A 19,233-nucleotide genomic window follows, 5' to 3' on the forward strand; every position below is an offset into this window, starting at 1 on the left:
TATTTCATTTGATTTGTAATATTGTCCAAAACATGAATTTTTATGGTTTAGGGGTAGGGATCTCAACCATAACCAAGTTCTCAAACTGGAGACTTACATATTTGTTTTTAGTTGGGTTTTTTTATATATAAATAAGGCAGCAAGTTTTCTTGTTTGAATTGTTTTTCATTGTTTTATCAGGGCCTTTTATAGCTGACTGTGCGTTAAGGGCTTTGCTCATTATTGAAGGCGGTACGATGACCTGTAGTTGTTGATGTCTGTGTCATTTTGGTCTCTTGAGGACAGTTGTCTCATTGGCATTCATACAAAAATCTTCTTTTTTATATAAGAAACTTCCAGCTATTTTAACTGACCCATCAAAATTGAGAAGAAAAAAATACCTCTTGAAATTGCAGTAATATGTTTAACTTTAAAAGCATCTAACATGCATTACCAACATTTATCACTGATAAAGAAAATTTATACTGTCACCAGGAACATATATATTGTTAGGTAAAATGTTCCCAGCTGTCACATTGTATTGGATTTTGACATTAAAATTTGTCAAAAAGTATAATTTTGATTGTCTGTATAAAATATTTTCTGCTGTTTCTTTCTTTAACATATATCTTTTGCTTTTCAATTCTCGTATTTATATTCATATACGATGCATAGATGTATTTTGTCACATGTCTGGATTTTTTGTAGTTGACCGCCAAACCCGGAATTTCCCTTATCCGCTTCTGGAATCGGATCCGATATTATTAAAATTTTGTCTTCACGGCAGCCATTTTTTGTGTTTACCATGTCGTTATTGTCAATCAGATACGATTTTAGTCGTATTTAAACACTATTTGTCGGCGATTTTCTGTCTAAAGCTAGCGGTTGAACAAAATGAACATCTCTGTCATGAAAAATAATGATGAAAATAAGTTGAGATCGATCTATTAGGAGACTGCAAATCAATTTTTTTATTTTCTTTCAAGGTCCCTCGGGCATGTCGGGCGTAGCTAGTAACCAAGTAGATAGTCCGACTGTAAAAGTGGGAGGTCGCAGATCTCGGACAACCGCTAATTTGAACCCCTGCGTCCAAATTGAAAAGATACGATTTCATCTTCTAATTCAAAATTGCCGCCAACAGCGTGAACAGTTGAACTTATTTTAATAGACTACTGACGTAGTTGACTACGTATTGACGACAAACAATATTCCTACGACTTCTTCCATTTGGGAAATATAAACTACTTGTCTTTAGAGATTTTCGGCGATTAAATATTTCATACATTTGTTCTTTGACATCTTAGCAAAAAGCTCAGGGGATAATAAACTACATAATGATTCTTAATGTGCTCTACTTCCTATGTGCAACTTCAAAACTTTTGGGAAAATCAATGATCATTTAAGGTTTTTTTGGTCATATATTTTTTAAACCAGAACTAAAAGTATGAAAAAACTGTCCAATAAGTTATAAATAACATAATATCCAGCTAGATAATAACAATGGCACATATTTCAGCATTTTTAGGGTAGAACACAAAGCCAGGGTGCTCGCATAAGGCAGCTTAACTGCCTAAAAATGAGTGTTGCGTTTCTAAAGTCGTTCAGTATAATATTCATTAATAATAACGTTTTAGTGTCTTTAAATATCAGCTGTATTTCTACAAGGCTATAAAACAAGGTGAATGCGAGCTTTTAGCGAGCTATATAAACCTGTTTCGAGCCGAGTTTTTAGCAGAAAGAGTAATTTCTATTTTCATGTAGTTTTTAGCTGAGAAAAATTTCCAATCGATCTTAATTCTTATTGGGATTTTAGGTTGATAAAGTTGATCATTCTTGAAAACAAGAGATTTTAGAAAATATAAATTTCTTTTTAATTTTCATTTATTTCGATGTTTTTCTTCCGCCTGTACAAGAGAAAATACCCCAAAAAATTAACACTGATTGAGTAGTTATGAGTTGATTATTCAATCCTCACTTTATGCACAACCAAACTCGTGTTAACCGTAGGACTGTAAATTCAGTTCAAGTTAACCTAAATTTTCATCTGATCCTATTTAGACTTTATGGTTTTTTTCTAAACAAATATAATGATCCAAAATTCAATAAAAACAATTACTGCATAGCAATATAATATTTCCCACAGAAAGTAACCAAAAGTTAGCGTGCAATAAATTATAATATAATAAATTCTAATATTGCACTAGTGCAATAAATCTTCAAAACTCATGGCGTCATCAATGACAAAATCTTATTTTAAACCAATTTTTACTTTCAAATTCTATTTCTATTATATTGCCATACAATAAATGGTTATTGCATGAATATTTGGGAATATTGTCCCTTGTAGAACATATATTGCACTCGCAAGCTCGTACAATATTTTCCAATATTCATGCCAAAACCCTACATTATTGCATAGCAATATAATATTTTCCACAGAAGGTAACCAAAAGTTAGCTTGCAATAAATTCTAATATTGCACTAGTGAAGTACATCTTCAAAATTCATGACGTCATCAACAAAAAATCTTAGTATAAACCAATTTTTACTTACAAATATTATATTGCTATACAATAAAAGGGTTATTGCATGAATATTGGGGAACATTGTCCCCTGTAGAACATATATTGCACTCATAAGCTTGCAAGCTCATGCAATATCTAATATTCTGGTCAAGCAGACGAGAAAAAAAAATATTGTGATGGCATATTTCACCCATACCTTAAAGTGTTAAATTTTAAAAAAAAAAATTTTTTTATTGGTAGCGTCAAATAACTATGTAATATAAAAATGAAGATGTGGTATGATTTCCAATAAGACAGCTCTCCACAAGAGACCAAATGACACAGAAATTAACAATTATAGATCACTGTACAGCCTTCAACAATGAGCAAAGCCCATACCCCATAGTCAGCTATAAAAAGCCCTGAAATGACAATGTAAAACAATTCAAATGAGTAAACTAACAGCCTCATTTATGTACAAATAAACTGCTTTGCTGAGTGCAGCTGGATACCCCTACAGAGGTCAAACCAGTTACCCTGATCAGTTGCGGCAAAAATGTACACAATATTCAGGCTTGATACAGGTCTGAATTTGGATTTTAATCTAATATTTGACCTATTATAGATTTCTGAATAAATGTAGTCAAAAACTTGAAATTGGTTATTTGAATTGAATTTATATTCAATTAAAGATTTCTTGCTGTTGTGCAATACACTGTGCTGTTGTGCAATACTTAGTAAATCTGTTGTCAGACTTTAAAAAAATAAAGTTCAATTTCTTCTCAATGTCATATTTGAAATTTATGAAAATCAGTAGGGAGATTACATCAATTACTGTTAATAATTAACCAAAGTTTCATGAGAAATGCTGAAAGCATTTTTGAGTTGTGGAAAATCCCCCCTTTTTAGCTCACCTGGCCCGAAGGGCCAAGTGAGCTTTTCTCATCACTTGGCGTCCGGCGTCCGGCGTCCGTCGTCCATCGTCCGTCGTCCGTCGTCGTCGTCCGTCGTTAACTTTTACAAAATTCTTCTCCACTGAAACTACTGGGCTAATTTCAACCAAACTTGGTTACAATCATCATTGGGGTATCTAGTTTAAAAATTGTGTTCGGTGACCCCGCCAACCAACCAAGATGGCCGCCATGGCTAAAAATAGAACATGGGGGTAAAATGCAGTTTTTGGCTTATAACTCAAAAACCAAAGCATTTAGAGCAAATCTGACAGGGGTAAAATTGTTTATCAGGTCAAGATCTAACTGCCCTGAAATTTTCAGATGAATAGGACAACCCGTTGTTAGGTTGCTGCCCCTGAATTGGTAATTTTAAGAAAATTTTTGCTGTTTTTGGTTATTATCTTGAATATTATTATAGATAGAGATAAACTGTAAATAAAAAAAATGTTAAACAAAGTAAGATTTACAAATAAGTCAGCAGGTCCTAAATGGTCAGTTGACCCCTTTAGGAGTTATTGCCCTTTAAAGTCAATTTTTAACCATTTTTCGTAAATCTTAGTTATCTTTTACAAAAATCTTCTCCTCTGAAACTACTGGGACAAATTTAACCAAATATGGCCAAAATCATAATTAGGGTATCTAGTTTAAAAATTGTGTCCGGTGACCCGCACAACCAACCAAGATGGCCGCCATGGCTAAAAATAGAACATAGGGGTAAAATGCAGTTTTTGGCTTATAACTCAAAAACCAAAGCAATTAGAGCAAATCTGACAAGGATGAAAGTTGTTTATTAGGTCAAGATCTAACTGTCCTGAAATTTTCAGATGAATCGGACAACCCTTTGTTAGGTTGCTGCCCCTGAATTGGTCATTTTAAGGAAATTTTTGCTATTTTTGGTTATTTTCTTGAATATTATTATAGATAGAGATAAACTGTAAATAAAAAAAATGTTTAGCAAAGTAAGATTTACAAATAAGTCAACAGGTCCAAAATGGTCAGTTGACCCCTTTAGGAGTTATTGTCCTTTATAGTCAATTTTTAACCATTTTTTTCGTAAATCTTAGTTATATTTTACAAAAATCTTCTCCTCTGAAACTACTGGGCCAAATAAAAGCAAACTTGGCCACAATCATCATTGGGGTATCTAGTTTTAAAATTGTGTCCAGTGACCCAGCCAACCAACCAAGATGGCTGCCATGGCTAAAAATAGAACATAGGGGTAAAATGCAGTTTTGGGCTTATAACTTAAAAACCAAAGCATTTAGAGCAAATCTGACAGTGGAAGAAATTGTTTATCAAGTCCAGATCTATCTGCTCTAAAATTTTCAGATGAATTGGACAACTGGTTGTTAGGTTGCTGCCCCTGAATTGGTAATTTTAAGGAAATTTTGCTGTTTTTTGTTATTATCTTGAATACTATTATAGATAGAGATAATCTGTAAACAGCAATAATGTTCAGAAAAGTAAGATTTACAAATAAGTCAATGTGACTGAAATGGTCAATTGACCCCCTAAGGAGTTATTGTCCTTTATAGTCAATTTTTTAAAATTTTCATAAAATTTGTTAATTTTTACTAACATTTTCCACTGAAACTACTTGGCCAAGTTCATTATAGATAAAGATAATTGTAAGCAGCAAGAATGTTCAGTAAAGTAAGATGTACAAACACTGCACCATCACCAAAACACAATTTTTCATGAATCTTTCTGCGTCCTTTGTTTAATATTCACATATACCAAGGTGAGCGACACAGGCTCTTTAGAGCCTCTAGTTTAATGAATAAAACCCCATAACTCAAAAATGTAAAATGTAAAATTTATAAAATTTGAAAGGGAGCTTACATCAACAGATATAAACAATGCACTGTTTCAGAATCTAATGCATTCTGGCTAATATTTCCAAAAGCGTACACCATAACGTTGTGATTGTTTTAGAACTTGATCAGCAATAGAAATTCAACCAATGACATAATGTTATTTTCATTTTGAAGTACGAACAATGAGATTACCTATAGTCCTCTAGATTCTGAAAAGGCGAATTGATCAAAGATTCATAGGAATTGCTTAAAGCATTTTTAAGTTATTGTCTGAAAACTGGAAAATCACCCCTTTTTTATGAATAAAACCCTGTAACTCTGAAACATAAAATCTAAATTTGTAAAAATGAAAAGGGAGCTCATGGCAATAGATACAAACAATTCACCAAAACTCCTTGCAAGTTGATAAAAGCATTCTTCAGTTATTGTCAGAAAATTGGAAAATCACCCCTAAAACCCCAAAACTCAGAAGCGGTAAATCCGAAATTTCTAAAAAAATTAAAGAGAGCTCATGTCAATAGATATAAACAATTCACCTTAGTTTTATGCATATTGGTTAAAGTATTTTGAATTAATGTCCCACATGTTGAAGATGGACAGACAGAGGGACGGAAGGACCCTAATATGTCCAGTAAACAGGAGTATAAAAATGGAAGATAAACAAATATGTAACACATAAACAAATGACAAACACTGAATTACAGGCTCCTGACTTGGGATAGACACATGTATACAGAATGCGGTGGGGTTAAACATGTTAGTGGAATCCCAACTCTCCCCTAACCTGGGACAGTGGTGTAACAGTACAACATAAGATATAACTATAAAAATCAGTTGAAAAAGGCTTAACTCATCAGATGGATAAAAATACAAATATTACAATTACAAGTAGAAGTGCCCATGTACTTGTACATCCCAACAACAAAAAGACACTAAGTACAGATCTGAGAGTACTCAAATTATCAATCAGTACACATCCAACATCCAATGGATTTAGTGAAAAAATGTCATAATTTGTTTAAGTGAGAGAGAAAAATGTGACTCGGTAAAAAAAAACACTACCCCCCAAAAAAACTTACTTTTCGATAAAACTATGCCAGAAATCTAATTCCTCTTTATTCATCTGCATTGTGTGTCCAACTTGAAATTCTTTAAGCTCTAACCATTTGGGATTTTTGAGATCATTTCTCAGTTTCTTCTCTTTTTGATAAATATATTCATCTTCTTTTGTTCGTTTTTCTTTCTCTTCTTCATCTGAGTCGGAATCTGACCTACCTCCAGCAAATGTGACTGATTTTCTTTGTTTTGGAGGCTTTATTTCATCCACTTTAACTTCTTCTAGTACAGCTCCACTTTTACCTTGTAACTTCATAAACATTTCCATATTTTTGTTCATTTGTTCTAAAAGAACAACACTTTTGTCTTCCTTTCTGGTCATGTCCATCAATCCCTTTAGATCTTGTAACTGAAACTTTGGCATGAATCTACTAAACCAACCCTGTTTCTTCTTTTCTTCTTTTTCTATCCTTTTTTTCTCTTCTTCCTCTTTCTCAGCCTTTGTTTTCTTTTTGGGAACTTCTCTGGTTCCCCAAGAAACTATGTTCATGTTAACCAGAGAGTAAATGACAAGAAGTAAAAACCCACTGGGCACACACAGGAAGTAGAGAGCTCCGTATATGATACAGCTGAATTCCCAGGGATGTAAGACTGCAGCAAACAAGAAAATGAAAACCATTGCGCATAAAAAGATAACACTAGGATGAAACGGACTTTCCCTGACAGCTGTAATTATACAACCAACAAATACCACCATCATTATAAAGGAATATACGGCACTTAAGATTTCTGCTACCATGATCTGGTATTTTGTTTTCACTGTGAAGCAAAGTATAGTGTAAACGAATGCTGGTGTAAGGGCTATGGCATAGGATGTCAGAAGGTCTAATTTAAACACAGTTAAATAGGACCCAGCAATCATCATTATAACAGTGGAAGGTCCAATTAAAGTTGACACCATTAATGCAGCTGAAAGATAATACATTATATATTACTGGCATTATTATACACCTCTTAGCTATAGACACCTTGAACAAATAAATGTATTTGTAGAACACCTAAATGTGGAAATGTAGCTCTTTTATTCCTTATGATATTTTTTGTCAATTTGCGGAACCATGTGTACAAGTTAATGATACCTTAATTTAATTACCTTGACTAAAATCTTTAACTGGAGAAATTGTACTGGTTTCACACTATCTCAGTCAAAATCATAGTTTAAGGTATAATCTTAAAAAGTTCATATGATAATGAACATGTGTTTAGTCATTGTCTCATATATAATCTTACTGGTTTAATTCTATCATTTAGTTTTCTTTTTAACTTCTAACTTAATTGTGAAATTATAAAAAAAAAATAATTATTATATATATAAGAAAAAAATTGTCAATTGACAGTACCGGTATCTTGTTTTTTGTATTCTTTACAATGCCATATAAGTGGGAGTTTAAGCTAGCCATAAAATCAAATTCAACACACCATTTTTTTTCTAAATTTCCTGAACCAAGTCAGGAATATGGCAGGTGTTATCTAAGTCTGTTTCTATGTATGTTGGCATTTGTAGCAGTTCAGTGTTTTATGTTGTTTCATTGTTTTTCTCTTATAGTTAATGTGTTTCCCTCAGTTTTGGTTTGTAACCCAGATTTGTTTTTTACTTATAAAAATGAAGATGTGGTATGATTGCCAATGAGACAACTATCCACAAAAGACCAAAATGACACAAACATTAACAATTATAGGTCACCATACGGCCCTTCAACAATGAGCAAAGCCCATACCGCATATAGTAAGCTATAAAAGGCCCCGATAAGACAATGTAAACCAATACAAACGAGAAAAACTAACGGCCTTATTTATGTAAAAAAATGAATGAAAAACAAATATGTAACACATAAACAATCGACAACCACTGAATTACAGGTTCCTGACTTGGGACAGGCACATACATAAATAATGTGGCAGGGTTAAACATGTTAGTGGGATCCCAACCCTCCCCCTAACTTAATCCATTTATGACTATTGAACAGGGGTATACTACTGTTGCCTTTATTAAACATACAAACCTTGATAAAACATGTATAGCCAACTGATGTTGTTGTTTATAGACACTGTATTACTTGCATCAGCCAGCAAGTCCATAATATTAGCAATGGTTGAAGGCATCCAGCGTCTACGTTGGTTAAAGAATTCACCAAATCCTTCAGGTGCATACGTATAGGCATCTGAGGCAGCAGCATAATCTACTCTATATCCCTGTTGTAACAGTAAAGTACAAAGCCACCTGTCTTCACCTTAATTAAAAAGATAAAGAAGTAAGTTTTCATAAACAATTTACCGTAAACCAACATTTCATAGATAGATTATTCAGCTCTTTTCATTTGTAATGGTAAAGAGATTATCCAGGCTGATGTGTGTTTTAACAGATATGAAGTTCCATACCTTGATCGTACATAAGATGATGTGAAGCCTCTGTTGGTTTGATGGTATACTTTCTCATGATATTGTCATCCATTAAAGCAGAACCTCTGAACAAACTAAAGCATCCAGGACTACACAGCACACAGCCTAGGACATGCTCTGTTGATTTCTGTAACCAATGAGCAACAGCATACTCAAACTTTTGGTACCATACCATGGGGCCTGAAAAAAAGATGTATTCAATAAAAAAACTAGAGGCTCTAAAGAGCCTGTGTCGCTCACCTTGGTCTATGTGAATATTAAACAAAGGAAGCAGATGGATTCATGACAAAATTGTGTTTTGGTGATGGTGATGGGTTTGTACATCTTACTTTAATGAACATTCTTGCTGCTTACAAGTATCTCTATCTATAATGAACTTGGCCCAGTAGTTTCAGTGGAAAATGCTAGTTAAAATTTACAAATTTTATGAAAATTGTAAAAAATTGACTATAAAGGACAATAACTCCTTAGGGGGTCAATTGACCATTTCCAAATGTTGACCATTTGTAAATCTTACTTTGCTGAACATTATTGCTGTTTACAGTTTATCTCTATCTATAATAATATTTAAGATAATAACCAAAAACAGCAAAATTTCCTTAAAATTACCAATTCAGGGGCAGCAACCCAACAATGGGTTGTCCGATTCATCTGAAAATTTCAGGGCAGATAGATCTTGACCTGATAAACAATTTTACCCCATGTCAGATTTGCTCTTTATGCTTTGGTTTTTGAGTTATAAGCCAAAAACTGCATTTTACCCCTATGTTCTATTTTTAGCCGTGGTGGCCATCTTGGTTCGATGGCTGGGTCACCGGACACATTTTTTTAAAGAAGATACCCCAAAGATGATTGTGGCCAAGTTTGGATTAATTTGGCCAAGTAGTTTCAGAGGAGAAGATTTTTGTAAAAGATAACTAAGATTTACGAAAAATGGTTACAAATTGACTATAAAGGGCAATAACGCCTAAAGGGGTCAACTGACCATTTCGGTCATGTTGACTTATTTGTAAATCTTACTTTGCTGAACATTATTGCTGTTTACAGTTTATCTCTATCTATAATAATATTCAAGATAATAACCAAAAACAGCAAAATGTTCTTTAAAATTACCAATTCAGGGACAGCAACCCAACAACGGGTTGTCTGATTCATCTGAAAATTTCAGGGCAGATGGATCTTGACCTGATAAACAATTTTACCCCATGTCAGATTTGCTCTAAATGCTTTGGTTTTTGAGTTATAAGCCAAAAACTGCATTTTACTCCTATGTTCTATTTTTAGCCATGGCGGCCATCTTGGTTGGTTGGCTGGGTCACCGGACACATTTTTTAAACTAGATACCCCAATAATGATTGTGGCCAAGTTTGGTTTAATTTGGCCCAGTAGTTTCAGAGGAGAAGATATTTGTAAAAGTTAACGACGCCAGACGACGACGGACGACAGACGCCGGACGCCGGACGCCAAGTGCTGAGAAAAGCTCACTTGGCCCTTTGGGCCAGGTGAGCTAAAAATACTGGTACTTTACCCAACAGCCTAAATTCTAAATAAATGGAGAATGTATCCATGTGACGCACCTGCTCGCATTTAGAGTTATAAAGGGACATAACTTGAGAACTGTACAATTGACACCACCTAAACTCAAACTAGATATGTGTTTGAGGGTACTAAGCATTACATATAAGTTTCATAACATTTGGTTGAGGCAAACTAAAGCCAATGAGACTGGAAGAGAAAGGAAACTAATTTTTGGACATACATATGTAGACTTACAGAGGTACATACAAGGGTAACACTTAACACCCCCTCTGCTGGTTTTACAAGTAGAACAGAACATGTGCTTTTTTTTTTACGCAAACAGCATCCCCCTTTTTAAGAAGTTCAAAATAAGACGTAAAACAGTAATTATTATTTCATCTCAAATAACTCGAGTACTGCTGTATTGTAACGATAATGTAGAATTACTTTAAAAGTTAACTAGAGGCTCTAAAGAGCCTGTGTCGCTCACCTTGGTCTATGTGAATATTCAAGTAAACAAAGGAAGCAGAAAGATTCATGACAAAATTGTGTTTTGGTAATGGTGATGTGTTTGTAAATCTTACTTTACTGAACATTGTTGCTGCTTACAATTATCTCCATCTATAATGAACTTGGCCCAGTAGATTCAGAGGAAAATGTTAGTAAAAATTTACAAACTTTATGAAAATTGTTAAAAATTGACTATAAAGGACAATAACTCCTTAGGGGGTCAACTGACCATTTCGGTAATGTTGACTTATTTGTAAATCTTACTTTGCTGAACAATATTGCTGTTTACAGTTTATCTCTATCTATAATAGTATTCAAGATACTGGTAATAACCAAAAACAGCAAAATATCCTGAAAATTACCAATGCAGGTGCAGCAACCCAACAACAGGTTGTCCTATTTATCTGAAAATTTCAGGGCAGATAGATCTTGACCTGATAAACAAATTTACATCTGGTCAGATTTGCTCTTGATGCTTTGGTTTTTGAGTTATAAGCCAAAAACTGCATTTTACCCCTATGTTCTATTTTAGCCGTGGCAGCCTTCTTGCTTGGATGGCCATGTCACTGAACACAGATTTTAAACTAAATACCCAAAAAATGATTGTGGCCAAGTTTGGATTAATTTGGCCCACTAGTTTCAGAGGAGAAGATTTTTGTAAAAGATTACTAAGATTTACGAAAAAATGGTCAAAAATTGACTATAAAGGGCAATAACTCCTAAAGGGGTCAACTAACCATTTTGGCCATGTTGACTTATTTGTAAATCTTACTTTTCTGAACATTATTGCTGTTTACAGTTTATCTCCATCTATAATAATATTCAAGATAATAACCAAAAGCAGTAAAATTTCCTTAAAATTACCAATTTAGGGGCAGCAACCCAACAATGGGTTGTCTGATTCATCTGAAAATTGCAGGGCAGATAGATCTTGACCTGATAAACAAATTTACCCCCATGTCAGATTTGCTCTAAATGCTTTGGTTTTTGAGTTATAAGCCAAAAACTACATTTTACCCCTATGTTCTATTTTTAGCCATGGCGGCCATGTTTTTTTATGAAATGGGAATTGAAACACAAACTTTATTCTAGATACCCTAGGAATCAATCAGATGAAGTTTGGTTGGAATTGGTTCAGTAGTTTCAGAGGAGAAGATTTTTGTAAAAAATAACGACGACGGACGCAGGACGCAGACGACGGACGCCAAGTGGTCCGAGACCACCATTGTCGTCCCTTGATTTTCGTTGTTCACAAATATAGTCCCTAGTGTTGACAGTGGGTTACTTGCCATTAATTTTTATACCCCTTCCAAATTTATTTCTCCATGTTCAATGCCTCAAATTGCAAGTAGGGGGATGAAATTACACTGTAAAATAATTTGGGTCCAGAATTTTAAAGGAAAGTAGTGATTTGGTCCAGCTGAAAAAGGTTGAAAATGAGCACTTCACAGCTGTCAAAAGATTTCAAGAAGCCCTAAACATAAAATTGTCCATATTTTGAGTTAGAGGCGATGAAGTTTTCTATAAAATTGATATAATTTGTCCCAAAAGTAGTACAACACACTGTAAAAGTTTCTTTGAGAAAGCGCAGGTGGGATTTTTTTTATTTGCATTTATGTTCTGAAAGAAATGCACTACGAATTGTGTTCTCGGACCTAAGAGGTGAAATCTGTAAATATAGAATTTGTACTCTGGCAACTTCCCTAAATGATTTGATGGTGTCAACTTGTCAGATAGCATGAAACTAAAGGATTTAAACTTTTATTTTATAGTATTTCTGCAAAAACGACCAATTTTGGTATTTTATGGTCAAAATAGACATTTTATAACTTTTTCAATATTGATGCATAAATGGCATCCTGACTTTCTATCTGACAGGTTTTTATGTGTCAATATTTGTGTTTCTATGCCTTTATCTGCTTCTTTTACTTATTTGTGAACTCTGAATCTACAGAAAAGAAGTTTATCTCAGATAAAATGTGCAAAATGTGTTGTATAAATGACCCTTGTCTAATGCCTTGTTTGGATGAAGTCAATAGTGGGGAGCTTGGTATATAAAATTTGATGTCCATATTAGAGACCTCACTAAATTTGTATCAAATGCACTTTACAATGTCTATTGTACCTCTTCCATTTCACATAATATATTTTTTTTCTTCTGTAGGATAGCAAGTGGTTTAAATATAAGCCTGTTGAGAATAAATTGCATGCAAGTTTTTCCCTAAAAAGGCAAAAATCTTTGTTTCAGCCCATACTGCTTGTAAGAAAAGTTAATTGCAAGAGTCTTTTTGTGCTCAGATTTGTTGTATCATGTCACATGAGTATAGAAATGATAAAAAAGACACAAATTTTTATTTTTTATAGCCTCAATATGCATTTTTTAATGTAAATATGTGGCACAGCCTAAATTGACCCTAAATTTTTTCCAGTCTTACTTGGCCTAAGACCCTTTTAAACTAATATGATATGTTATTTGTAACTTTTCTTTCCATTTACAGTACTTTGAATACATATGTAAGGATTATTTATAACCAAAAAGCTTCACAAATTTAAAATTGCTGGAAAATATTACATCTTCATGTAAGGCCCCCCCCCCCCCTTCATTGAAAAACCTAAATTTTTAGGCGCAGGCTTATATAAATTTGACTTTTGAATAATTATGCCAAGTCTGATAAATCAAATGAGTACTCTATTGCTTTTAGTACATGATAAGTTATATATTAAGGCATTTAAAAAGTATTTTTTTGCAATATTTTAATTTTTAAAGCCCCAAATGTTGATAGTTGAAATTTTTCAATTTTAACGTCAAAATTTTACACGCAAAGATGAGTATAGAACTTAACTTAATGTCTATAATATACATCCTATTGTCATGAAACTTTGTAAGCAGTGTTATAATACATTTAGCTTTGTTCATACCAAGTTTTTTGAAGATTTGTCAACTCTTTCTACCCTATTAGGTCCGAGACCACCATTGTCGTCCCTTGATTTTCGTTGTTCACAAATATAGTCCCTAGTGTTGACAGTGGGTTACTTGCCATTAATTTTTATACCCCTTCCAAATTTATTTCTCCATGTTCAATGCCTCAAATTGCAAGTAGGGGGATGAAATTACACTGTAAAATAATTTGGGTCCAGAATTTTAAAGGAAAGTAGTGATTTGGTCCAGCTGAAAAAGGTTGAAAATGAGCACTTCGGAAGCTGTCAAAAGATTTCAAGAAGCCCTAAACATAAAATTGTCCATATTTTGAGTTAGAGGCGATGAAGTTTTCTATTAAATTGATATAATTTGTCCCAAAAGTAGTACAACACACTGTAAAAGTTTCTTTGAGAAAGCGCAGGTGGGATTTTTTTTATTTGCATTTATGTTCTAAAAGAAATGCACTACGAATTAATTGTGTTCTCGGACCAAGTGATGGGAAAAGCTCACTTGGCCCTTCGGGCCCGGTAAGCTCAAAAGTAAAAAACTTTTAATATTTCCTGTAAAGAAATATCGTATTGTAATTCAGAATTCATTTCGTAGTTTACAATCAAATTGATACATCCGCTTTTCCGGTTTCTATTCAGACTCGAAAGATGCACGTTGCATAGCATCGATTTGCTAGATAAAGTCATTAACAAGAGGCTGTCACAACGACAGCAAACCGGATTTATTAACATTTATTTGTGTCCTGGCAATATCACAAGAACCATTACTGATGATTGGTGAAAGTGAAAATCGTCAATATCAAATTTGACCTCCATTTTGTCATCAATATCAACATATCAAAATTTAAAAAGCTTTGGTTGAATGGTTCGTGAGTAAATGCAACAACGTGAATGGAAACACCATTTTAAGATCTTACAAGAACTATAACTCCTGAACGGTAAAAGTAAAAATCGTAATTATTTAACTTGACCTCTATTTTGTCATCAGTAACAACATATTTAAATTTGGGAAGCTTTGGTAGAACAGTTCATGCGTACATGCACGGACACGACTGGAAACACCATTTTAAGATCTTTCAAGAACCATAACTCCTGAACGGAAAAAGTCAAAATCGTCATTATTTAACTTGACCTCTATTTTGTCATCAGTAACAACATATTAAAATTTGAAAAGCTTTGGTTGAATGGTTCATCAGAAAATGCACGGACACAACTGGAAACACCATTTTTCAATCTTTCAAGAACCATAACTCCTAAACGGTAAAAGTCAAAATCGCTATTATTGAACTTGACCTTCATTTAGTTGTCAGTAACAACATATTAAAATTTTAAAAGCTTTGATTGAACGGTTCATGAGTTTAATGCACGGACAACATTTGATTGCCGCCCGCCCACCCGCCCGCATCCCCAAATCAATAACCGACATTTTTGTCACAAAAATCTGTTTAAAAACATTTTCATTTGACAACGTTTTCTTTACAAATCTTTTTAACCTTTTACATAACCCGTAAGACTTGTTTTGTCGTTGCTGCAAACCAGCCATACCGGTAATGGGTTCATGACTTCTGAATTTGACAGTGTCCATGAAAAATAAGCTCCACATGAATTTCCACCCCATAACAATTACCAAAAATAGAAAGAAAACTACATAGGGACCTTCGTGATAGCTATTGGTCATTCTCGACTAAGGGAAAGGGAGGGAGCATTTGGGCTAGGCCTTTGAAGGGTTACAAACGGCAATTATTGAAAATATATATATTTCTATATAGTATTTATAAATGAAAATTCAAATAAATATAATTTAAATAAGCAATGAATGAGCATGTTCACCTATCCTTATCATGCTTATGTGGAGGGATGAAATACTTTCGATAGCGCTACACTGTACGGCGCAGATACGGTTTATGATGGTGAAAGTTTCTCCATCGTTCAATTTTTCATCCATGGAGTTCCCTGGTATGGGTGTTTATTTAGTAAAATTGAGAATGGAAATAGGGAATGTGTCAACAACAAAACCCAATCAAAGGGTAAAAAAGGGCCAAAGGCCACCAATGTGTCTTCAACACAGTGAGAAAATCCCAAACACAGAGGCAGGATCAGCTAGCCCTAAACACAAATGTGTACTAGTTCACAACATTTGGCATCAGGTTTTTTTAGAATAACAAGCAGGGGCTATTTTCACAAGAAAATCTGAAAGAATATAATTCAACATATGTAACAATGAATTTTTCATAACTAACAACAATTTTTTCTTGTTAGATTTTCTATGAAATGAGTCGCACATCTATATGATGTTGTTATTGATTATCATGATTTATATTGGTTACATGCTTTCCATCCAAAAGACTAATGTAAGTAGTCCAGAAAATTATCTATGTCACTTAAATTTATAAACCCGAGTAAATAATATGGAGGTATCCAATATGGTGAAAATCTTAATACAGCTGTAACCACAAAATTAAATGATTGTTGACTAGTTACCTTTTCCTATAGGATGAATACGTCCACATGCAGCACCTAGTTCTTCATTTTTCTGCATTCTATCCACCAGTAGTCTGACAGCTTTAGGTGTAAAATCCACATCTCCATCTAAGGCAAGGATAAAGGTATTCTCTGCCTGAAAGGAAGGTTCATATTTATTACACCAACTTTCATCATCAATTTGATTAAATACCAGGGTTTTTAATATAACAATTTGACATGATAAAACTGATGACTCATAGTAAAACTTGTATCACATTCAATATAACATTACTACTGAGCTTCCCATTGGTCTAAACATTGCACTAAATCCCATACAACTATACTAATGAGTCAGCACCTAATAACTAGAGCCTCAAGAGCCTGTGTCGCTCACTTTGGTCTATGTGCATATTTAACAATGGACACAGATAAATTCATCAGAAAATTGTGTTTTGGTGATTATCATGTGAGTCAGAAGACAGCACCAAATAAACTATAGCTATCACCTTGGTCTATGTGAATATTAAACAAAGGACGCAGATGGATTCATCACAAAATTGTGTTTTGATGATGGTGATGTGTTTGTACATCTTACTTTACAGAACATTTTTGCTGCTTACAGTTATCTCTATCTATAATGGACTTGGCCCAGTAGTTTCAGTGGAAAATTGTTAAAAATTGACTGTAAAGGACAATAACTCCTTAGGGGGTCAATTGACCATTTCAGTCATGTTGACTTATTTGTAAATCTTACTTTGCTGAACATTATTGCTTTTTACAATTTATCTCTATCTATAATAATATTAAAGATAATAACCAACAAGAATGTGTCCATAGTACACAGATGCCCCACTCGCACTATCATTTTCTATGTTCAGTGGACCGTGAAATTGGGATCAAAACTATAATTTGGAATTAAAATTAGAAAGATTATATTATAGGGAACATGTGTACTAAGTTTCAAGTTGATGTAACTTTAACTTCATCAAAAACCACAAAACTTTAACCTGAACTTCGCACTATAATTTTATATGTTCAGTGGACCTTGAAATTGGGATCAAAACTATAATATGGCATTAAAATTAGTTAGATCATATAATGGGTAACATGTGTACTAAGTTTCAAGTTGATTGGACTTCAACTTCATCAAAAACTACCTTGACCAAAAACTTTAACCTGAAGCGAACGGACGAACGGACGGTACGACACACGGACGAACGGATGCACAGACAATGGACGAACGGAGGCACAGACCAGAAAACATAATACCCCTCTACTATCATAGGTGGGGCATAAAAACCGCAAAATTTCCTTAAAATTACCAATTCAGGTGCAGCAACCCAACATCGGGTTGCCCGATTTATCTGAAAATATCAGGGCAGATAGATCTTGACCTGATAAACAATTTTTCTTCATGTCAGATTTTCTCTTGATGCTTTGGTTTTTGAGTTATAACCCAAATCTTCATTTTACCCCTATGTTCTATTTTTAGCCGTGGCAGCCATCTTGGTGGGATGGCCAGGTCACCAGACACATTTATTAAACAAGATACCCCAAAGATGATTGTGGCCAAGTTTGGATTAATTTGGCCCAGTAGTTTAAGAGGAAAAGATTGTTGTAAAAGATAACTAAGATTATGAAAAATGGTTAAAAATTGACTATAAAGAGCAATAACTCCTAAAGGGGTCAACTGACCATTTGGGTCATGTTAAATGGTCGTGTTGGCTTATTTATTAATCTTACTTTGCTGAACATTATTACAGTTTACAGTTTATCTCTATCTATAATAATATTCTAGATAATAACCAAAAACAGCGAAATTTCCTTAAAATTACCAATTCAGGGGCAGCAACCCAACATCAGGTTGTACGATTCATCTCAAAATTTCATGGCATATAGATCTTCACCTGATAAACAATTTCAACACTGTCAGATTTGCTCTAAATGCTTTGGTTTTTGAGTTATAAGCCAAAAACTGCATTTTACCCCTATGTTCTATTTTTAGCCATGGCGGCCATCTTGGTTGGATGGCTGGGTCACAGGACACATTTTATAAACTAAATACCCCAAAGATGATTGTGGCCAAGTTTGGATTATTTTGGCCAAGTAGTTTCAGAGAAGAAGATTTTTGTAAAAGATTACTAAGATTTACGAAAAACAGTTAAAAATTTACTATAAAGGGCAATAACTCCTAAAGGGGTCAATTTACCATTCTGGTCATGTTAACTTATTTGTAAATCTGACTTTGCTGAACATTATTGCTGTTTACAGTTTATCTCTATCTATAATAATATTCAAGATAATAACCAAAAACATCAAAATTTCCTTAAAATTACCAATTCAGGTGCAGCAACCCAACAACGGGTTGTCCGATTCATCTGAAAATTTCAAAGCAAATAGATGTTGACCTGATAAACAATTTTAAGCCACGTCAGATTTGCTCTAAATGCTTTGGTTTTTGAGTTATAAGCCAAAAACTGCATTTTACCCCTATGTTCTATTTTTAGCCATGGCAGCCATCTTGGTTGATTGGCCAGGTCACCAGACACATTTTTTAAACAAGATACCCCAATGATGATTGTGGCCAAGTTTGGTTTAATTTGGCCCAGTAGTTTCAGAGGAGAAGATTTTTGTAAAATTTAACGCAGGACGAAGCTGGACGCCAAGTGATGGGAAAAGCTCACTTGGCCCATTGGGCCAGGTGAGCTAAAAAGGAGTTTTCAAAAAGTCACATTCTGCTAATGTCAAAATTAAATAAATTCTTGTTTCAAATAGTAATGAATCATTCTATAAGACGTTTCAGTCAATGGCCTTCTTCAGTTTCTTTATTTTCCTTCTAAACTATACTGAGCCAAAAAAGTTTAGCAACAAAAATGTGAAAATTTATATTATTACAAAATCATAACAAACATATAATTTTAATGATAAAAAATTGGAATTATGATATGTCAGAAGCAACATGAATGTTAATCACTCACATTCATTAGGATTTTCTTTGTATGGAGCGCGGGAGGGTCAAAATGCGTAAATGAGTATAGTGTTTCT

The 19,233-nt window shown here is 33.9% G+C and overlaps 1 protein-coding gene across 1 annotated transcript in view; it reads right to left on the bottom strand.

Annotated features, from left to right (window-relative positions):
* Positions 1–19,233, bottom strand: part of LOC139512765 (chitin synthase chs-2-like) — a 93,816-nt gene that overhangs the window by 14,478 nt on the left and 60,105 nt on the right. The window contains exons 29-32 of the mRNA XM_071300652.1: positions 16,207–16,342; positions 8,749–8,949; positions 8,373–8,600; positions 6,333–7,278 (exon numbers count right to left, since the gene is read on the bottom strand). Of these exons, the coding sequence (XP_071156753.1) occupies positions 6,333–7,278; positions 8,373–8,600; positions 8,749–8,949; positions 16,207–16,342 (1,511 nt within the window). The remainder of the gene's footprint in view (positions 1–6,332; positions 7,279–8,372; positions 8,601–8,748; positions 8,950–16,206; positions 16,343–19,233) is intronic.

This window comes from Mytilus edulis, chromosome 2, assembly GCF_963676685.1.
Source record: "Mytilus edulis chromosome 2, xbMytEdul2.2, whole genome shotgun sequence".
Classification (NCBI taxonomy): Eukaryota; Metazoa; Mollusca; class Bivalvia; order Mytilida; family Mytilidae; genus Mytilus; species Mytilus edulis.